A 23,314-nucleotide genomic window follows, 5' to 3' on the forward strand; every position below is an offset into this window, starting at 1 on the left:
CTTGATAAAGTCAGGCATACAAATGTGTAAGTAAAACAAACTTATCTGTACCAGCAAGTAACAAAAACAAACAATAAAACTTCATTTTAGAAACCTTTAATGTAATTCAATTTATTGGAGCAAGGGTTTTCAGCTGTTCTGCCACCCCCACCAAAAAATAAATCAATGCAATGCCATCTGCTGCTGCAGTAGTGCTAGAAACAAGCCACCAAGTACCAAATGACAGATATAACAATGAACTAGAAAAAAACAAAAACAAAAAACAACCTATTTTTAAGCCTCTTATTAGCCAAATCCAATTGAATATTGATGGAGAAAAAAGACTGTAAGAAAAACCTTTATTAAAAATGCTAAGTTGTTCTGAGATTGGAAAAATTAGTATTAGATGAAAGATGTATTCCAAGCATGTGTTCCCTTATAGGTACAGGGATTTAAAAAAATCATCTTAAGGGGAATCACCATGAAACAATTCTAAGACCTATAGGAATCTGCTCTAACACACAAAAATAACTGTCATTTCTTGAAATTTCACCAGTCATATCTACTGTCTGAAAACTCTGATTGTCTCTTTTTAATAAGGAATGAACTTGTGAATGATTCTCAAACTAGTACTTGTTTCCTCCTTGCCTTATAGCAAATTAAAAATTTCTACAAAAGCTTAATTGGAATGCTTAAAGGTACTACAGCTACATACAAAGAACTTTTAGAAAATAAATGTAAAGCAAGATATGCCTAATATTTTCCCTAAAATTATCCTGTACCTTTAAAAATAAAACCTCATAAAAATATTTTAGCAGATACACACAAAAATATTGAAGAATTTAACTTATGAATGCTTTCAACTTCCTATAACATTCTTTAGTTTCAAAATTAAGTAGCTGAGACTTTTAAATTACATAATAACATGTTGCTGAGTTTCTACCAAATTTGAGTGCATGTTGATGCTGATCAGAAAGTTAAGCCCATGTTACCTTTCTTAATGAAAAATGTCAAATCACATAAACATTTAAAGTTACAGTCTACCTTGTTCTGTCTTGTCTTTAATTTAAGGCACTGTTCTTTGTTTTCCCAATGATAAGGTGCTTTTAAAGAATGGACAATAACCTGCTACATATTTATGGTTTGTACCCTTTGCATTAAATCTGGAATGTAACTTCCTGTATGGCATCTTATTTCTAATGTAGAAAAAAAAAATACAGGTTTGTCAAGCACTAAATTCCACTTCAAGGATATACAGTAAGAGTATTGTTTTCCCACAAATTAATTCCACTTTTGGACCAACAGTCAAAAATCCACCAACTGATCATTTGGCACATTCTCACAATTTAGTCTATGAATTTACATCCTGAGTGAAAATGGGAATAATGCAGCTTTTAGGCTTTAAAATGACTCAACTTAAACTGCTGGCAGTTATGAAACTGTCAGCTCAGAACAGCGAGTCCACCAAATTTAAAAAAAAAAAAACTATATTAGGCATGTCATGGTAAGAGGGAAAAAAAAAACCCCACAGCAGCAGCCACTTAAAATAAAAGACAGCTAGCCACAAGGATTCATGCAGAATATTTTAAGTATTCCTGCTGAGTACAAGTGATTGAATTGCTTTTTCTTCAAGGAAGATGCTCCAAAATATCCTATATGCATCCTTTGGAGATTTAAAGATTTTGAAACACTGTCTTCCATGTAGGACATCTCAAAAGGTAATATTTTGGTTTCAATAAACTACACATTAAACTACTAGTCCATGTTATAATGTGTCTTAAAGAGTATGGTAGTTTCGTTCTTTGGACTTGCAAAATTTAAAGAGAAAGAAAACTACAGCCTGCACACTCAGCACGAGAACAATTCCTCCAATGAAACTAGCTGCATCAAAAGTAGATTTTCTCGTAGAAGGGGTGGGAGTCACAGTTACATTTGATGCACCTGTTAGGTAAGATAGAAAAGAAATAAATAGCTTTAATGGAAGGTTATAGAGATTTTGAGTCTTTCACAGGACTTTCTCTATGACATACTATAACTTGTGTTTAACCAAATACATTACAGAATTTTGGCACTAACAAGTACCTAAGCAGGTCAAGTCAGCTAGTTCAACTTCCTTCCCAATAACAGTCTCCTAATGCAGAAATCCTGCCTACATTAGCATGATACTAAAATTAAAATCCATCTGAAAATTCTTTCTTCTATCAAATTCTTTGTAAGCATCTCACATCAGGTCAACTTTCTGGTAGCTGAAGTAAAACAATATGCACAGTGAGGTTAGAAAATAAGTTCCATCATTCAACCTTCTTCAATTCTACCCAGAGAGATTTTTCAGATGACATCACATTTTATATAAGAAAATTATAAAATTTCTCAGATTATTAAAATTCTACCTTAAATATAAAGAGGACCTTCTGACAGCTTCATTAATTATTTTTATGCAGCTAGGTTAGATATTAATTAATTGCTTCTTATTCACTCAAAAAGCATTTAAAAACACTTATATGTCATGCACTGGGTACCAAATGCTATTCTAAGGGCTTGGAGAAATTCAAGGACAGGTCACGAGTTAGAATTTTGGGAAGAGTCTGCAGCTAATGTTAACTCTCAAATTCTATTTACATCTAATATTATGGGACAGTAAAATTTAGGTGTTGATAGGGTTTACTCCTTCTCATTACCCAAAAAAACTGTCACCTTTGGTCTGCAAAAAAATTGGTGACAAATAGAGAGCAGTAATGAAAAAACACATAGAAGTTTTTAAATTTGTAATTTGAGGAGCTTTTCAGACACTTAGAAGTTTTACCTGGAAAACAAGACCATATATAAGAGATCCCACCCCCAACCACTATAATGACTGCTGCTTTTATACTAAAGATTGCTTTATTCAAACTTTATCTTAAAAACAATTTTCTCAATTTTAAAATAAGGCAAAAAATAGTAATTGCTCTATTACAGAACCTAGATTTTAAATTGGTAGCATGGTACTTGAGGTCCTTCTGGTAAAGATGTAAAGTAACTTTTCATTCACTTTTGGAGAAAATAGCAATAATGGCCAGTAAAGAAACTATGGGGTCACAAAGAATTTGATTAAGATAGTTCTCAACTTCAAAACAATATTTAAGTTGACCAGCCAAAGTACCTAATGCTTTACCACTCTTTCACTTCATTAACATGTTTCCAAATGTAGAGCTGAGCTTTTATTTGGAATCCTATAATGATAAAGCCCTTACCTAGTTAGGAATGTACAGGTATGCTCCTCAAATATTTTAAAGGTTCCTACAGGGAATGTTACATAGTAACAAAAAGGCTTTATAGCAGCCTTAATGTGTTGCAGAGTTTGACTCATGGAGGAAAAAAGAAAATAATCATTTCTCCTTTTACTACAATTAGACATTACAAAATTCTATTCAAGGGACTATCATGATACTATGATTCTGGGGAATATTCAATTTAATAATTCATTACTTGAACTGTCTGCCTGACAATTCTGACTAAATATTAGAAAACAAGACAAAACTCTGTAGCAAAACCTATTACACTAAAACTTTAACAGTGCTCTCACTCTGGTCCTTAGGGATGAAAGATGACTCTCAATTCAGAATCATACCAGGATATATTTGGAAAAAGTCATTCATCCTATCTCATTCTTACAATTTAAACACTGAGTTAATTACCTGATGTGACAACTGTGGTGACAGCTGGGATGGTTGAGGCTGCAGGTGAAGGTTTCGCTGGATCAAAGAAAAGATAAAACCTTAAAATTAACTGCCTCAAAATGTCACAAAACCACCCAACCTTTGGCTCAAATGCTAGTAACTGAAAAATATTTTTTGTACTCGGGTACTGAGAGCTCAGTTGTTAAATTTGGTCAGACAGCAATGATCAATATTTAAATGTCCTCTTCGTCTTTTAAAGAGCTAAAGATAGCACTAGCATTCCAGCCTCTTCTCTAAAATCTACTTTCATTATGGTATAATATCAATATTTGTTTTTGTTTGTATATTCACATTTATCTTGTGTGTAACATCTAGAATTTTATATTATTAAGGTTCCAAGGTATGAGGATATATGTCTTTTGAGTTTAGTAGTAGATGTTCAACTACCATTTGATGGTAAAGTCAAGTCAACAAACATTTATCATGAGGTTACTCTGTGCCAGGCACCGTGCTAAAGGATACAAAAAATGGCCAAAGACAGCCCCTGCTCTTGAGTTCATAGCCTAAAGGAGGAGACAATATGCAAACAACTATGTACAAACAAGATCCATCCAGGATGGACTGGAAATAATTTCGTATGGGAAGAAACATTAAGGAACATGGAAAAAGGATTCCTGCAGATGGTAAGACTTCAGATTAGATTCGAAGGAACCCAGAAAACAGAGATGAGAAGGGAGAGAATTCCAGGCATGGGGGGAGGAGGAGACAGCTAGTGAAAACAAGTTACATGTGCCAGAGTAGCAAGACCAGTGTCAATGGATTGCAGAGTACATGAAGAGGAAAATAAGGTGTAAGAAGACTAGAACAGTAGGACAGGTTCAGGTTGCTAAGAGCTTTATAACACAAAAAGTGGATTTTCTATTTGATTCTGGAAGGGATAGGGTACCAGTGGAGTTTGCTGAATGGGGAGAGGGGAAGTGCCAAAATTTGACTTTTTTATAAGGATCACCTTGACAGTTGAATTGAGGATAGACTGGAGTGGGGAGAGATTTGAGGCAGGGTGACCAACCAAAAGGCTACTTCAACAGTCTAGGCATGAGGAGATGAAGGCCTGCACCAAAGCGGTGGCAATATTAGAGGAAAGGAGGCATTTACAAGCGATGATGTGAAAGGAGAATCAACAGGCCTTGGTACCCAATTGGATATGGGGAGTTGAGGATGACACTTAGTTTGCAAGCATGGGTCACTACGAGGATGGTGGTGCCCTTAACTATAAGAGGGAACTAAAGAAGAGGGGAGGGTTTGGGAAGAAAGATAATGAGTACAGTTTTGGACATATCGAGTTTAAGATGTCTATGAGACATTCAGTTTGAGATGGCCAAAAGGCAGAGATCAAGAGACAGGTTAAGACTATACGACTAGACAAATTAGACCTGAGAATCATCTAAAGAGAAATAATAGTTGAATCCATGGGAGGTGATGAGATCACCAAGTAAAACAGTATTAAAGGGAGAAGAAGATCCCAAGACAGAGCCTTGAAGGACTCCCATGGTTAGCAGGCATGACACGGATGAAGATCCACCAAAGAAGTCTGGAAGGACTAGTCAGGGAAGAGAATCAGGAGAGAATACTATTATGAAAATCCAAAGAGAAATTCAAGAAACACATATCAAGAAGGAGAGTGACAAAAGCTGCAGCAAAGTCAAGAAAGAGAATGCAGAAAAGGCCATTAGATTCGGCAATTAAGAGATCACTGGTAACTTTACAGAGAGCAGTTTCAGTTGAACGACGTCAGAAGCCAGACTACAGAGAGTTAAGAGACTGGGAGAAAATAAAGTGGAGGCAGCTAGTCCAGACAGCCTTCTTGAGAACTTCAGTAACAAAAGGTTAGAGACACTTAGGACAATAGCCAGCAGGGATGGACAGACCAAGTGAGGGGTTTCTGAGGATCAGGGGCACATGGACATGATTGTAGGCATGAGGGAAGCAGCTAATTGACAGGGACAAACTGAAGTTATATGAAAATGTAGAGATAACAGAGGAAACAATGTTGGAGAAGATAGCATGGACTGGGATCACTTGTGTCTGTAGAAATGGATTTGCCTTGGCAAGAAGAATGGGCAACTCTTCCTTTGAGACAGAGGTAAAGTAGCAAGTAGGAGAGGAAGGCACCTGAATGAGTTGAGGAGGGGAGAAGAGAGAGCTGTAAGTGGCCTCAATTTTTTTTTTAGTAATATATGAGGCAAGGTTCTCCACTGAGAGGATAAGAGAGAGCCATGGGAAGTGTGAGGGTTAAAAAAGTATGAAAAGGACATGTGGTAAATGGGATAGTGAATCAATTAGGAAGATGTAAAAAGACTGTCTTACCACAGTGAGGGCCCAGTTAAGATTATGTAATGTAAATTTGTATTGGACCCATCCAGCATGGTTTTATGATTTTTTCTTCAGCAGCACATGAATAGGAGTGAAGGCACATGACTAGAGTTAATCCAAGACTAAAGTTTGGCAGGGCAAGAACTAGCAATAACATGAAGGGGCAAGAACTTGAGAGAAGAACAGGACAGTGCAGAGTTAAAAATAAAGGGGTCAATATAGGGAAGGGAAGAGAGCATAGCCAGTACAGGAGTGATGGCTTTGGAAAGCAATGAGGGGGTAAAGGACTGGAGGTTACAACGAGGACAAAGAACATGCTAGACAGAAGGACTATTCAATATAACTGGTAAATAAACATCATTGTCAAGAAATATTTGTTGGGTGCCTACTATATACAAAAAGACTATGCCCATCTTTTAAGGATAAAGAGACAGTCTCTGGACTCCAGGACCCAACAATCTAATTGGAGATTTAACAGCCCAAGAAACAATTCAAGGTAATACTGATGAATAGTGCTTCTACAACTCTGTGAAATTGTATTGAACATTTGGAAAGGCTAAGTAAATACTATGTACTGCTAAAAATTTACCTTCCTCTCTGGTTATTTGTTTTGCTTCATCTCTCCTCCCTCTCCAAGTATAGAATTCTAACAGTAGAACTTGATACTTTTATGAAAAATTTCAGTGACAGACCCAGAGTTATGTGCAAACTTGGAACTACAGTAAGTAGTTTCTCCATCTCAGGTTGCTTAGAATTTTAGCATGCCATGATCATTTGGTTTGGACAAGACCACAAACAACAGTTTCATCCAATTCAATAACCATTTATTATTTAAAACATGCTTTTTGCTAGATCTGCTCTAAAGTTCACCCACTGAAAAAATATTTGGAGCTAAGCTTTCATTCATATATATATATATATGTATATAGAGTTGCTTGTTAAAATGTGTTTTCTTAACAACCATAAATGGTACAACTTACAAATTTGTAACACATCCACAATGGCTTTTAAAAATAAAAAATCACTATAGTACTATCAAATAACTTAATCCATACCTACTGCAATTAATTTTGCTCTTAATTGATAATATTTGGAAGAAAAATATCACTAAATGCTAATTACTCCATTTGTTCCCAGTACTCAAGTATAGCATGGCAGGAAATTTTATTTCGACTAATTCTGATAAAAGTAATGAATTTCTTAATCATTCAAACAAAGCATCATTCAGAAACCCGGTCCTCTCTCTTCATCCTCCTTGTTATGTTGCTTCTTTATTCTTTTCCCTTAGTTTCTCATAAATTTAATACTAAAGGTTAAGAGAAATTTGACTAACATCAGTGGCAAGGCTCAGGGCTACTACAGACCACCTCGATGTTTTTATCACAAAAAGCAAATGTTTCCTAACTACACTTTCCCCAAAATTAACTAATACTCTTGGTCTAATACTATAAGTTCCTTCTTGGTATAACTGGCTTAAATGTTCCTGAAGAGTCTAAGGTAGGGATAGTAGTAGATAGCACAGCCTTAAGTAGATGGCTGGTTGGGAGAAGGGTTCTCCTGTCAGCCATATGGTAAAATTGAAACCTAGTCTCTATCTTTTAGTTATCAAGCCGTAACAACGAAGTCATTTTATTCTAGTAATTAAGCAGCTGCAAGACCGAAATATTAAAAGAAAATGACCAAATTTTTTTAAAAAATGTATCTATACACAGATACTTCAATACTTCAAAGACCCAAGACCTTAATGTGTGATTTCTTTCTCCAATGATGTAAAGATCCTTTACAGTTTCACAAAATGTCTTCAAGAGATTCTGTGACCAAACAATTTACCACCCTGTGGCAAAGTGGAGATGAGCCATTCCAAACTTAGCTAAATATTATACAGTATGTTGCAAGGACCATATAGGATATTCATTGATTTTTTTTTTAAAACCCTCTTATTAAATGCCTACTATAACAATTAATTGTTCTACAAATGAAATACAAAGATTAAAAAGTGATAGTCCGTACCCCTCAAGGAGCATGGCATTTTGTGCTCAACACAAATTATTACTTCCGCTCAAATCAATGACGCCTCACTGTTGTGCGCAGATGCTAATGGATTTCTTAAAGGCTATGCTTACAGAGCACAATGTGTAACAATTTCTACACCCACTGAAAAAACTGGAAAAGCCTAAGTAAATTCAATGCAGCTCATCACCAGTTAATAAAATGTTGTCGGCCACAGTAATTCATGTATAATGTCTAAGGGAATGCAATCTGCATTGGAGAAAGGATAATCCATACCAATGAAATCATAGATACTTGTAAGCATTGAGGTATGACTGAGCAATCTTTTCTTTATATTATTTTAATTAAATCTAGAATTTTTCAGATACTCAAATGCCAGAAAGTTACCCTAAGAAAGTTATGATAAAACCTTGAAACTCCATACTAGTGAATCGTTACTTATCTTAAATTACCTGTAGAATTAGTTGGAGGTGGACTGGTAGTAGGTCCCACTGAAAACAAAAGCAGAAACATACATCAACAAAATTATATAAAAGTTATTCAAAATATTAAGATCTAAACTAGCAGATCCCTTAGTTTTAAGGGCTAAATCAAAACTACAGTAACTGAAAAATTGACAATAGTCATCCAAGGCTGTTCATTCCATAATTTTGGTCTGCTTGTAAAGCTTGGCAAACTATTTCAGTGAGAAAGGAAGATTATGTTTGCCTGCCTTGTTAATTTAGTCTGGATCTATAGGGGAAGTTCTTCCCTTTCATAATTTTATAAACCTATTACACAAAAATGAGATCACAGATTGCATTAGTTTCAGAATGAGAATATAGGAGGTGCTACTAAGAAATTTAAGTGATAATAAAAACCTACTGAAACCTTGCTATGCTACTTCACAATAAAACAAGGCTACAAATCATTTCCAGAGTGCTTTACAGCTACAAAGTGATTTATATATAGTACATGAAATCACTTGCTCCTCACAACCACCTTGCAGAATATGTACAGCAGATTTTTTTTTTCATGGCCCAGACTTATGAATTCACTGAAGTAAAGGTACTCTTGATGCCAAAATTCCCTCCAGCAATGCAGATTAGCAATTCACATGCAACTTCTTTTAGAGTTGTATAAAACATTGAAAACTTTGAGTGAATTTCTCCTGATCACACAGCCAGTATATATCAGAAGTAGGATTTGACCCCAGGTCTTCTTGACTCCAAAGCTAACCCTATCCATTGTTCCACAATGTCTCTAGGGTAGGATAATTCTCCATATTTTACAGATGAGTAAACCGAGACTCTAAAGTCAAATGACTTGCCCAAGGGTAACGTATGAAAAATTAAAGTCATAATCTAGACAAAGGATTTAGTCCCAATTTAGATGATATCAGAATAATCAGTTCGGTTTTGAAAAACCTTGTCTTCATTTGAAGTAATGGCCTTAACCCCACCCACCTGTCCCCAGTTGCCATTTCTCAACAGCAATGAACAAACTAAAACAAGTATTAGTTACCATCAGTTACTTACCTATACAGTTACTTGAACTATTAACAACAGTGCAATTTGGAGTTGCTGCATTTTCTGAACAATAGCCAGAACCTAATGAAGAAATAAAAGTTGAAATAAATACTCTGAAACCAAGATATAGCCTCTATGTTGTTATATCCACAGAACAGATACCTGATGTGACATCAATAATGGCCAAGACAAAGAGAAAAAGGGACCAATATCTGCTAAGTATTGAGCATCAGAAATACTAAGACCTATATACCACACAGTTGCCCCCATCACTATAATTCTGTCTTGTTGTCCTGGAGGAATAGCAGATAAATTTCTAGCTAAAGAAGCAGCCATGTCACCCCCCATCCTATCTTCATAGAGACTATATCATTTAGTCATCAAAACTCACTACCACTATCCCTTTTTTATGCCACATCAGATCATCTTAAAAAAAAAGTGTTGCACTTCTATCTTAAAACTAACACAACACTGTATATACTAGGTGTAGCAATTAGAGAATATTACATTTCATTTAGTTAATACATAGTACTGATGGCGGCTTTCTTTTAATTTTTAGAAGCTAAACAGAAGTTTTTAGAAGTTAACAGAATCTTCACTTAATTACTGCTTTTTCTCTCACATGTCAATTGGTTTAAAACTTCAATTCATAATCCAAAGCATGGAAGAAAAGAGTTGACTAACCTTATCTTCCTAATCTTATCCCCTAAAGAATCATGATGATAACGTCCCTTTAGAACTTATACTACCAGCTCTCAATCTACAGATATGCTAATCTTCCTTGAGTAGTCCAGCTGTTTATCTATAAAGATACCTATAGGAAGCCCTTCACACCTCTCAGGACCTCAGCTTTCTCATCAATAACTAAATGTTCCTTACCTTTAAGGCCCTTTTCAGTTCTAATGTTCTACATACAAAGACTCTACAACTTCCCTCTGGGGCCCATTTTAGTATTTTATAATCCTAAAGGTCAAGAAACATTTCCTTAATTCTAATAAAATTTCTCTTGCTTTACAAGCCTACAGACTATCTAAATGGAATAAGCCATGAAACAGAAACAAGGAAAGTTGAAGTTAATCCTTTAGACCTCAAACATGGTACTATAAAGGAACACAAAATCTCCAAAGAAATAGAACACTTTAGAGCAAGAGGATCTTAATCCCATGAATTTACTTTTTAAAAAATTTGATAATCGAATTTCAATATAATTGGTTTTCTCTGTAATCTTACGTATTTTAAGGAGTCCAGAGGCTTTACTAGTTGAGAGTCCATGATACAAAAAAAGTATAAGAACACTCTCTAGAGTGTTCTCTTTTTATATTGATTTCATTTTTGATTATCAGTAATATTCTTTCAGTGTTATATTTGTTAAGACAACATTGTTTATTTGACACAAGCTGAGATTCTTACCATTACAAACTGTCCAAAAGCAGGTGGCATTTTTACTCTCAACACAGGAACTGCAGTTAGTGTATTCTTTACAGCTTTCTGAAATAAAATGTTTACATCAACAACTCAATTTGTATTCTTAATGTACACTCAGTTCTGCTTATCTTTCTAAAACAACATTGGACAGGCAAAAGAAGCCATTTTCCTTGGTGCTAAAAACTATGCAATAACAAGAATCTACTAGAAGGGGAATCAAAAGATAAGTAACATGAGGTTAGGTAGCTTATTCTAACTATTTTTAACAAAAGTCAAATTGATTTGGTCAAGTCATCTCTAAAGCGGTAAGATCCTTTTATAAAAAAGCAGAGTACTAGAAGTTTTATTTACATTATTTTAGAATACTCTCAATATAAAGTCATCTTTTTTCCAAAAGGAACCATTTTCAAATAGATAAAATAAAATCCCAGGGTTATCATGAGGCATCTCTAGGCATTTCATGACAGAAAACCATGCTCATGGTATTACTGCTTTGTGTTTTATCCTATAGACTGAAGAAAGTCAAATAGAAACCAGGTACACTAAACCAAGTATATATGTACCTCTCCCTGCACATACTGACTTAGAAAACCATATATTAACATTATCTATGTTTTATTCTGTTAAATATTTCCAAATTACATTTTAGTTTGGCTTAACAGCACTTCGGTGTTTTATACCTCTGCTACAGAGTTACATTTATTTTGAATACATGAATACATTTATTTTAAAACTTCAAAACTTTGGAAACTACTGCCATGGAAGACATGAAAGGTTAGAGCAATAATTTTTAATGGTAACTTAGGTTTCTACAAGGTGAGCCCAAATAACCATTTTGAAAATGACTTTGGGTAAGTGTAAGACTTTGGAATCATTCCTTACTAATGACTCACCTGCCTTTAAAATTAGAAAGCAGATAAGCCTATACTGGGACCAATAACTAGTTCGTCAAAGTCAAATGCATGGTTTAATCATATTGCCTCAGCAAATGAAAAAATTGATTAGACCTAAATGTTTAGAGCCACAACTAGAATCTAGATATTCCTAGAAAATGAAGCCTTGGGTTCAAATTTCCCTTAGACATTTACTAGTTCTACGACCCTGGGCAAGTTTTTTCTCTATGGGCCTCCATCCCTGTTCTGTAAAATGAAACTATTGAACTCCATGGCCTCTGAGCCCCACCCCAGCCCTAAATATGATTCTATTACCATGATTCTCTTTAACTTTTGACCAAGACATGTGATTTCAGCTGAGTATGGAACTCCCAGTATGGAAATCCCTTCTACCAGACCAGAGGAGCAATTCATACGTAACATAAAACAGTGCTGTCAAACTCAAATAGAAATAGATCCCTGTGGGTGCCATATTGACTTAGAAAATGAAAAATTAACATTATCTATGTTTTATTTTTACTATGTTTTTTGTTGTTAAAAAATAGCCAAGTAGGTTTTAATCTACTTCACCACTCCTACAGCTTTGGGGGCTGAGAGTTTGTGGCTTCTAAATGGTCATATAACTAGTATTTGTCAGAAACAAGATTAGAACACGGGGAATTCCTTCAACTCCACATCAACCGTCTACTCATTATGTAATTCTTCATTTAAAAAACCAGAAAAAAAGTAATTATTACCACCTATCCTGTAACATCTCAAAACAAGGGTTATAAAGATAAAACACAGCTCAAATGTTGGAATCATTGATGTTTAGTGAATGCCAGGCTATAAGGCACAAAGTTTCTCCTTTCCAAGAGGTTAATGAAATCATAGATTTAGAGCAAATACGTACCTTAGAGATCACTTAGTCCTACTCTGTTATTTTACAGATGAAGAAACTGAGGCAGCTTGCCTAAAATCCCAGGTAGGAAGTAGCATTCAACTCAGGTTGTGGTTGAGTTGTTTTTCAATCATGTCCCACTCTTCCTGATCCTATCTGGGGCTTTCTTGGCAAAGATATTGGAGTGGTTTGCCATTTTCTTCTCCAACTCAATTTACAGACAAGAAACTGAGGCAAACAGGGTTAAGTGACTCGCACAGGGTCACACAGCTAGTAAGTTTGTGAGGCCATATTTGAACTTTGGTCTTCAAGCCTGGTGCTCTATCATACTTGGTCAATTTATTCTGAACAGAAATCTAACAGCATTGGGCATTTCATGGGAGACAGGAGCCAAGAAAAATTTAAGCTACTTCATCTTACCTAGATCCAGCTATTTCAACGTCTATCAAAATAGGACAATTAATTTTTGAATTATTTACTTAAAATAAACGTAGACATGAGTGCTGTGCACTACAATTCTCATGTTTGTCATGTAGAATTTTATTGAAATTCCTGAAATGTCACCTGATGCAAAATCCAGTGTTCTTTCAATTGTAATGTACCACTTCCCCAGTAGTATTCTTTAAAGTTTTCAAGCAAATGAAAATTAGTATTTCAATACCCAGAGAGGCTTCAATGAACATCTCTGGCTAAATTTGTTCTTAGTTTATTTTCTTCTCAAAGTCATTCAGACTTTAAACTTAAGGAAAATCATTAACAAGACAAATATACTAAATAATTTTGAGTATAATAAAAATCAAGGTTCTTAAGTCAGCCTGGGAATTCACCTGACAGCAAATTAAGAACTCTTCCACTTCACATTACTTCTCCCGTTAATACTCTACCACAGCACTGACTGGGAGAAAAGCACTAGATTTGGAGTCACAAGACTTCACATTCCAAAACTACTTAATAGTTCTGTCACTTTAAGCAAGTGATTTCATCTCAGTCAAGGCTGCCTCACCTCTAAAATGAGGGAGATGAATTGGATTATCTCTAAGGTTCTTTCTGACTGATATTCTGGAATTAATTACTTTTATGTGGCCTTATGCCTTAACACATCATATTTCTACGTTAAATGAAAAAGACAGGGGAAATGAGAACAGTTATGGTCTTAGATACATCATTTATTCAAAGTAAGAAGCCCTTAGCTCCCCAAACTGAAACTTATACATGTAATGGTTTCTAGAAATGGAAATTAAACTCAATCTCTGCATAGTCAAGTTACAAACATTATGCCACATCTTCAAAGGTAATGAACTTGGTGCTTTCTGAAAAAGTGCTTTTAACAGTTTAGCATTAATAATTTAACAATTAAAAGTCACAACGCACACTAACACTGCCTTCCGGGAAAGGTTACACAGGGCATTTTTCCTTCCTAGTTTCTGATTTTAAGGGTTTTAGCACATCCATTTCCTGCATATGCAAATCTGGAGAACGCGGTTAAACCTAAGGGCAGGGTGGAGGAAGCGCGCACACACTTGCACACCATAAATTAGTATTCTGGAGTAAAGACTTTGATTAACACGCTACGTTAACCTTTAGCCAATATTTTCGTGCCCTTTTCTCAAGATCGGTCAAATCAGCATTTATTGAGCGCCTACTGTGCGGCAGACTGTGCTAAGGGCCGGGAATATAAAAATGACTTTAGACCGTAGACTTTTCCCCCCATTCCATCCCTCAGACAGCTCCAAAAGTCTCACCCGGGGCCATCTCCTCAGCTACACCAGGAAACAAAACAAATGCTGCGGGAGTCAACTTTTTGTGTTTCCAAAACTCAGCAAGCCCCTCCAGGCCAGGGAGGCGCTCCCAGTCCCAGTGCGGGGATGCCATCCCACTTCCCGGGGACCGAGTCTCCCCAGAGAGGACGCACCTAAGTCAACCAAGTCCACAGCTACAGGTCTCAGAGGAAGTCGCGTTTCACCAGGGGCTTTCGAAGTACTTCACCTGGGGTTCCCGGGGACGGGAGATAAAGGATGTGGGGGAAGGGGAGTGGGGCACCCAAGCGCGACACACCCGCGCTGCCCCGCCGGGCCGGGGGGAGCCACGTCGGCTCTCTCCGGGCCTCCGCACAGAGTCAGGGCTTGTGTTTCCATCTGGATAAAGTTACGGTTTTTTTGGGAGGGAGGGAGGAACGGATCACGGGGCCCAACCTTCGTGGGCCCCGGATACACGGATACGTACACACAGACACACATATATACTTCACAGGCTTGTCCCCCACCTCCCCCTAACGTCCTGGTCCCCGAAACCCAGCTGGCTGGACTTTCACTCCCTAGGACGATCCGCCATGTTGCCGGAAGAGTTAACCACCCGCCCCCCACCGGCCACACACGCGCACGCGACTCAGCGCGCGAGGGGAAGCCGCCGCCGCCCCGCCCCCACCTGGTGCCGGAGCTTGGGTTGGGGTGGGCTTCGGGGTGGGCTCGGGAGTGGTCTTCGTCGTGGGCGTGGGAGTGGCCTTCGTCGTGGGCGCGGGAGTGGCCTTCGTCGTGGGCGCGGGAGTGGCCTTCGTCGTGGGTTCCTGACTGGGCGGCACTGATGAGGACTCGCTGAAGTTGGCCGTAGGCGCTGAGATTTCGGCCGCGCTCAGCACGCATAGCGCGGCCAGGCAGGCGGCGGCGGCCCAGAAGAGCGGCCGGAAGGGCCCCCGCATCCCGTTCATGGCGCTGGTGCTCGGGCGACGGACTGCCGCTGCGGAAGAAGCTCCGTTCCCCTGCGGCGCCGCCTCGGAGACTCCACTTCCCGCTGGCTCACCCCGGGGTCACGTGAGGGGCCGAGGGGGGGGGCCTCGGCGCGAGGGGGCGGGCTCCGAGCGACCAACCAGGACCGGGCGGGGCGGGGCGCGCGGTGGAGGTTGCTGGCGGACGAGCGAGGGAGCGGAGGAGTCCGTGCCTCGTAGTCCCCTCGCCCTGTGTCTGCCCCGTGGCGACCACGCCTCCGGTCCCCCACTCGGCTGCCCACCCGAGCCCTTGTGCCCCCAGCCCACGTGACCTCATGCCTCCCGAGTGCGGGCCCGCCCCCCTGCCGCTCGAGGCCCCGCCCCCTCCGAAGTTGAACCAACTTTGTCCCGCGCGGGGCAGTCGCGGAGTTGGTAAATCACTCTCCACCCGCCCCAAGTTAGCCGCCGTCCCCCGAGACCCCGAGCGCGGCGAGCATCTTCTCCCCGGCCCTCGCCTCCCTTCTGAGTGCCCTGCCTCGGGCGGGAAAACTGAGTCACGCAGCTGGGGGGAGGGGCTCGCTGCCCTGCCAGCTGGCCGGACCGTGTGAGTCAGGCGGAGCCCAGGACAGCAGCGGGTGCTCGGCGTCCCCGCCCGCCGGGCGAAGCTGCTCCGGCTCCACCCCACCCTCCGCGGTGCAGGACGTCCCGAGGGGATCGCGAAACGTCCCGGGGAGCGAGCTCCTTCAAGGAGGAGACTTTTTGCATCCCCAGCTCTCAGCTCAGTCCCTGGCACGTAATAAGCGCCTAATTTAAAAAGATTATGATTTTTGGTTTTGCTTAAGCTGACTTTAAGTGACATGACGTAGCCATCCGAGGTCCTATTTGAACTCAGGGCTCTTCTGTCTCCAAGTCCAGCACTATGCCGCCTAGCTGCCTTTCTTAATGAATGCATGTAAACTTGACCTGACCTTAATCACACCTCCCTCCGTCAAAGCAGTCCCCCGACCCCCACCCCCTTTAAGTCGAAGGGGAGACACTGAGAGGAAAAGTGAGAGAAGCGGTTCTCTCCTTGCCAGTGTGACCTTGGCAAGACAGCCTGCTGTCTCTGAGCTTCCATTTCAAGTGTGAAATGTGAGATGTTTGGACCACAGGACCTCCCAAGCTCCTCCTAATTCTGCACCTGTAGACTTGAAAGGAACTGGTCTGCCTGACTTGCACCCTGAGTTAGTGGCAGAGTCCGGATTTTAAGAGCCAGCATAGCCAAGATATTGCCTTGTTTGTTTTAAATTCACTGTTACCTTGTTGATGACAGTTTGGGCCCTCATCTGATTCATTTCCAGTGTTCCTTGTTAGTATATTCAAGAATTATGGCTCCTACCATTTCAACTAAATTTGGAATTTTTATTACTTGCTTTCATTTGTCTGCTTTTTAAAAAAATATAGTCCAGCTTCTTAATTGTGTTGCCAGTACTTTTAAAGAAACCATAACCATTTTAACGTACAACTTAAATGAATATTCATACAACTTTAATGAATCCTTTCATTTCCTTCCTGTATTTGGATACAACAAAACACATTTGATTTGACCGTTGCAGAACGGTCAACTTCCCTCCTTCTGGATCCCTCATTCCAATATTCTCCATAAACGCAATCTAAGACTATTCAATTTTTTGGTTTCTGTATACCACTGTTAATTCATCCCCATCAAGCCTAAAGTCCACCAAAATACCCATGCCATTTTCACATGAATTCTTATCTATGTCTTCCTCTTTAACTTTTGCAGTTGATTTTTAAAAAATTATTATTATTATAATTTTTTTTAGTGAGGCAATTGGGGTTAAGTGACTTGCCCAAGGTCACACAGCTGGTACGTGTCAAGTGTTTGGTCTGAGGCCGGATTTGAACTCAGGTCCTCCTGACTTCAGGACCTGTGCTCTATTCACTGGGCCACCTACCTGCCCCTTGAAGTTGATTTTTTAAGATTCAAGGGTGGAATTTTATTGCTATTAGAATCATAAATTTAGAGCTGGAAGGAACCTGAGAGGTAATGCAATCCAGCCTCCTCAAATTACAAATGAGGAAAATGAAGGCAAGGGAATTGAAGTAACTTGGTTAGGGGATTTGAACCCAGTTCCTTTGACTCTAAATCTTATTCTCTTTCCAGTGCACCTATTGCCTGCCTTTCATACATTTCCTCATGTTAGCTTCTCTCAATCTTTTTGGGTGCCAGTTTTACCATCCAGTGTATTGGTGTCCCAGCTTCAGGTATTTCAAAAATCTGATAATTGAGACATTAGTGTCTTCATCTAAGTCTGATACAAACACTGATTAAAAGAGAGGTATGGATCTTCAAGCAAAGGCATGATTTCCACCCCTCCAATACAATATATAGAAAGGATTCCTCCTTAAATACAAATTAGACTACATTTCACAGAATCTCAAGGGTTGAAACAATTGCACGTGTCTCTCTCAAGCGTTAGAACTCTGAGATTTTGTGACTAAGTAATGAACCTTACGTAACAACTATTTCCCAAAACAACCTTTTACTGGAGGTCACTGGTATGGATGTTATAAGTCCAACAACAGGACCAGACCAGTTGTACTTGTTCAGTTAATGATGCTATAATTTTTAAATTATAGGCTAATGTATGAACACAAAAGCACTGTAGTTAAACTTGTAGTGGCTCCAACATGTTTTCTAAAAATTGTTGCATCTACCCCCAATGAGAAGTTGGAATCCATTTATCCCCAAAGTCTGGGTACTTTCTTCCAACATCTTTTATACTTGGCAGCAGTTAATAGATTTCCTGTCAGTGATCTGCAAATGAGGGCTATTTGGCCATTTGCTAGAGATGTCTTTAATCTCTCCCTATCTACTGGTTCCTTCTCCACTGCCTACAAAGTCTCCCTATCCTTAAAAAGAAAAAAAACACAACCCTCTCTAGGTCCTGCCTTCTCTGCTGCCACTCTAAATATTTTTTTTCAGTCAAACTCCTTGACAAAGTCATCTAAACTTAATGCCGATACTTTCTTCTCATTCCCCTCATAATACTATGCGATTGGCCTTCTGACCCCATCACTTAACTGAAATTGCTTTTTCCAAAGTTGCCAGTGATCATACTGATCACCAAATCTAATGGCCTTTCTTTATTCTCCTTTCCCTGTATGTAGAATTTGATTCGGTTCATCACTTTCTCCTCTTGAATACTCTCCGTGTTCTTGTGACACTTCTCTCTCCTGGTTCCCCTCCTACCTGACTACTCCTCAGTCTCCTTTGCTGATTCATCATCCATGTCGTGTTCAAAGTGCCCCAAGTCTCTCCCCTGGGACCACTTCCCTTTTCTCTTTAAATGTTAAGGTACTTCACCAGCTCCTCTAGGTTTAGTTACCATCTTTTTTAGTTTATTCCTAGATCTCAATTCCTAGATTCAATCTCAGTCTCTTGAGCCCCAGTCTCACATCACTAAATACATATTAGACATTTCCAACTGAATATCTACCTGTCAAAAACAATTTATTCTCTTCTTGTTCTTTACTTTTCATCTTTCTTTTTCCTTTTTATCCCCTCTTCATTTTAATCACCCAACATCTCCCTCTGGTGTGCTTTCCTTAACTTCATCATTATCTCCAGAAACTAATTTTCCTGAAAGAGCCTATCAAATGGTAATGTTGTATCTCGTTAGTTCCTCCTGCCCTTGGGGCCCCTACCTCTCTCTAACTAGAGAAAGTGCAGGGCAGATGTCTGGAGAGCTCCTCCCAGATCCTCCATTTAAGGAGGGTGGCCAGGGCAGCCATTTCATAATTTCCTGATGAGCTGCAGGACTTCATGATGCTGGGTACCCTCCTCCCTCTCCCAACTTTTCAACTTCTTTTTAATATGTTGTCTTCCCTCATTAGATTGTGAGCTACATGAGGGCAGGTACCTTTTTTTTCCCCTTTCTTTGTATCCCCAGCACTTAGCGTGGTGCCTAGCAATGTTTGTTGACAGACATACTTCAGTCAGTACCCTTCAACATATGTGTACTTGAAACCTCAGCGTCTATCAAATGTGTTTTGTTTCTAAAATTGATTACCCATAATATTATCACAACTCGGATATTCACTAGTTTGTTTTCCTGTTTACAATAGCATGATCTTATTTCTGGGTCCCACCCGATAATTTCTATTTGTAAAGTATTATCTAAATGTCCTGTTCTCTCATTCCATGTATTATTTAACCCTTTTCATTCAGTTTTCCAGATTGCATCATCCAGTATAATTTACATCATAGATTCTCTGGTACCCACCTGAATTTTTATATACTCCTATGAGCGAAACTGGAAACACTGTTGCTAGTGGCATTGATAGTCATAATTATTGCTGCTAAATGTCCATCACTTTTGAAGTAGTCTGTGTTGTGGGTCAAGATTGATTTAGACTAGTATGTTGGTTCAGGTATAGGATTAGTACAAAATGAGATCCTCATAAACCATCTGACATTTAAGAAAGGTTTACTGAACCAGAGCATGGAAAGGATGAATACCATCTGTCATCAGCAAATGGTGCTGGATCAGGTACGTGCAGCCCTTTTTCCCCCCCTCAATAGACAAACATTGTCTAGGTGCTCATCAACTGTATTCCCCCAAATTTGACTGAGCAGGATCATTCATAGATTTGACCTCCCACCCCCTGTTCCTCATATGAACCCACATCTAATCAAGTCTGAAGCCATTTGTTAAATGCATGTCCTGTACTAGACACTAAGCTAGGTACAGGAATGAATTCTGAAAAATTCAGGAGGATATGTGAACTTTTAAGTGTGAAGTAAGCAGAATTAAGAAAGCAATATACATAATGACTACAGTGTAAATGTAAGGAATGAAAATATGAAACTAAGTGCTGTGTGATTAGAATGATCAAGAAGACCTTGGAAAAGAAAAGAGAAAATGTACTTCTCTCCATTTGTAGAGGTAGGGGTTTAGGTGTATGGAACATGGAATATTATAAGGTGATTAGTTTTGCTGAGCTACTTTTTTTTCCCTTTAAAAAAAAAGTCTTTGCTATAAGGGGTAACTTGCTAGAGAGGGGAGGGAAGAGGGACATGAAAGTCAGAAATGAAGGTGACAAAAACCAGATATAAATTTTTTAAATCCTTTAAGTTGCTGTCTTCATTTGTCTATTTTCTGTTACTGCTATTCAAAATATAACTAGGAAAAAAGATCTTCTTGCTGTCTTCCTCTTTTTTTTTTTCAATCAATATGGAACTGGGCTACGTTGTAGATTTCATAAATGTTTGTCAAATCAGTGACTTGTTGCCAAGTGGATCATACTATCACTGACCAATAAGAAAAGGAAACAAAGTAGCACCCAATTTTGTCCTGTGGTTTCTGTTACCTCAATGCTATATCTAATTAGAATAATGAAAGAGTCAGTGCCTTCTCAAATAGACCTTACTTTTTAGAATGTGCATGGCACTTTTGTTTTGTCACTCCATAATGTATCATGTAGTACTATATAGCTGTCTGTGCTGGGGTGTTATCTCTCTTCTAGACTGTAAACCCCTTGAAGACAGGGGCCCTATCTTAACTAAACTTTAAAAGCACAGTTCTCCCTGTGATCTCTATACTATTAGCACTTAAACGTTCATTGTTATATCTATATCTACCTACCATAAGTAGTATAAACTTAAATTGTTATATTTACACCCTTTGATAAATGGAATACAAGGCATTCCAAATGTCTTAGTGCAGTTTTGAGCTTTAATAGCTTAAGGCTATTAAAATTAAGCTTTAATTTTAAGTCTGAATAGCTTAAAACTGCACTAAGACTTTTGGGACACCCTGAAAATTAGGAAGGCTTAACCAACACTGGCTCCTATCTGCAAGAAGCATAATTTAATAGAGAGTATAACATAGGCATGAGAGGGAAGCTCTCAGTATAAGTCCATGGTAAGTGACAAATGATTGGTCTTAGGATTGGACTTCAGCCACAAAAGCAATCACTTTGAATTGAGGTAGGCAGTCATGGGAAGTTCCATAAAAAGTGAAAACTTGAGTTGAGCTTGTTGCCACTATAACACTGTGAGCTCCCCTCTTACAAGAGTCCCCAAAGCACTACCCCAGGTTTGAGGTGCTTTGTAGGTCCGTATTTAATCAAAACTGTAGTCCTTCAGCACTCATTGGTGTACTCACCTTTAACTGGGGACAGTTGGTTGGACTGATGGATTGAATGCTTGGGCCTGGAGTGAAGAAAGCCTGAACTGAAATCTAGCCCAAGAAGCTTATCAGCTGTGTGACCTTGGGCAAGTCACTTAACCTCAGTTTCCTCAATTGTAAAGTAGGGATAATATTAATTCAAAGTAAAAGATATTTAACCAAACAGCATTAACAAAATAAATGACAAGAAATGCTTTCTTATCCACTGGAGGGGACACTTTTCCATAGATTGTCAAACCATCAGTGGGAGGAAGGGATACATGCTAGGAACATGTGATCAAGGAACATGCAAGTGAAGGCAAATGTGTCCAAGGAGTATCTGTGAAGAAACATACATATGGCTAGTTCACACACATAGTCAAGGCAACTCACACATCTAATGCTGAAGAATCGCCAGTATCTTTTGGTAATGTCATCAGGTGACTGTTTTCTCCACTGAGCAGGCAGAGGTCTATTGCTGTTCTCTTCTCTTTAAATACTGCCTTCTTGCTTGGGCATCCCTAGTTTCTTTCCCGTAGGACAAGTGGTCTATTAGCCTTTTGCTTTATCACCTTAGAGCTGTCATTAGCTCTTTTGTGATGAAGGCCCAGCCAGCCACATTCATGTGTGACTCTTAGTCATTTTAAATTCTATCCTTTGAATTTCTTCTATTGCTTCTCTTGGTCCCTCAGTCTAAAGTCTAACTGAGTTATCATCTGGATGATAACATCCTTTTAACTCCTTTTGTATCCTTCAATGAATAGTTCACCTGTAAAACCAGTTTACTGTTATATATGTTTATTACGGCAGACAATACTCTTAAGACATGATCATCAATCCATGTAATCAGATTTTGTTGACTCTTCAACCATATAAACATCAACCCCTTTAGGAACAAACCACTAACCTGTTTCTTAAAGTTCCTGGTTAGTGTTTTTCATACCAGTGCTCACATTAAGGTTCCGTTTCTGCCCAGCTAGTAATCATATGTCTCCCTCCAAGATGACATTATGTCTCTGTCAATCAGTATGTTCTTAAGAGAACATGGGATACTCAAATTTCCAAGTTTTGGGAATGCAGGAGTCTATCTTAGTCCTAACCCAGGAGCAGCAGACTGATGACTGGGGCTACTGGTAGGTTTTTGTGGTTCTGACTAAGGGTGTTTACAAGTTATATCTAACTTCTAATTGGTGATCATCTAAGCTAATAAAACTATCAAAGCTTTAATTCTATCAGCAAGTTTTTATCAGTTTACGATATTTTTGGTGTTTATATGGGAATATATCGTTAGTAATTGTTTACCAGATTTGGGGGACATACAAGTCATTGCCAAATGTTATTAATCATGCATTTACCTTACCAATTCTAAGACCAACAGTTTACATAAGAACTACTTAGTTACAAAATGGAGGCTTAAAATAAGATGAAGTTGTTCATTCTAAATTAGCATACTTGTTCCCATTACATATTCCAGGATCAAGAGCCTGGGTTCCCTTCAAATCATAATGTCTGGTACATAGTAGGCCCTTAATAAATGTTTATTGAATAAATAACAGATACTCCACTTAGGAAACCTGCAAAAAAGCTGGATGGAGCTTCACTGAGGAGATGCTTTCCAACTTCATATAATGTTCCTGGTTACCATGAAAATCAGTAGAAAAAAATGGAAGAAATAAAAAGAGGGCCAGGTAGGCCTAGTGAAGCTGGTGTTCCTTT

The 23,314-nt window shown here is 38.8% G+C and overlaps 1 protein-coding gene across 1 annotated transcript; it reads right to left on the reverse strand.

The window, feature by feature from the left end:
- Positions 1-80: 80 nt before the first annotated feature.
- Positions 81-15,478, reverse strand: CD164 (CD164 molecule). The gene is made up of 6 exons (XM_027855615.1): positions 15,149-15,478; positions 10,937-11,014; positions 9,536-9,607; positions 8,471-8,509; positions 3,654-3,710; positions 81-1,920 (listed from the first exon to the last, which is right to left on the reverse strand). Exons 1-6 carry the CDS (start codon positions 15,426-15,428, stop codon positions 1,757-1,759), a joined length of 690 nt encoding a protein of 229 aa, XP_027711416.1. The 5' UTR covers positions 15,429-15,478; the 3' UTR covers positions 81-1,756.
- Between the last annotated feature and the right edge of the window lie 7,836 nt (positions 15,479-23,314).

The sequence above is a fragment of the Vombatus ursinus genome, unplaced genomic scaffold (assembly GCF_900497805.2).
Source record: "Vombatus ursinus unplaced genomic scaffold, bare-nosed wombat genome assembly UNPS02000582.1, whole genome shotgun sequence".
NCBI lineage: Eukaryota > Metazoa > Chordata > Mammalia > Diprotodontia > Vombatidae > Vombatus > Vombatus ursinus.

What these genes read in the sequence shown, in the direction of transcription:
- CD164 (XM_027855615.1), bottom strand. Translation starts at nt 15,428, where the DNA reads ATGAACGGGATGCGGGGGCCCTTCCGGCCGCTCTTCTGGGCCGCCGCC. An exon ending in AACCCAAGCTCCGGCACCAG is followed by an intron (nt 11,015 to 15,148) that starts GTGGGGGCGGGG and finishes ATTTTATTTCAG; the next exon opens with AAAGCTGTAAAGAATACACT. An exon ending in CTTTTGGACAGTTTGTAATG is followed by an intron (nt 9,608 to 10,936) that starts GTAAGAATCTCA and finishes TTTCTTCATTAG; the next exon opens with GTTCTGGCTATTGTTCAGAA.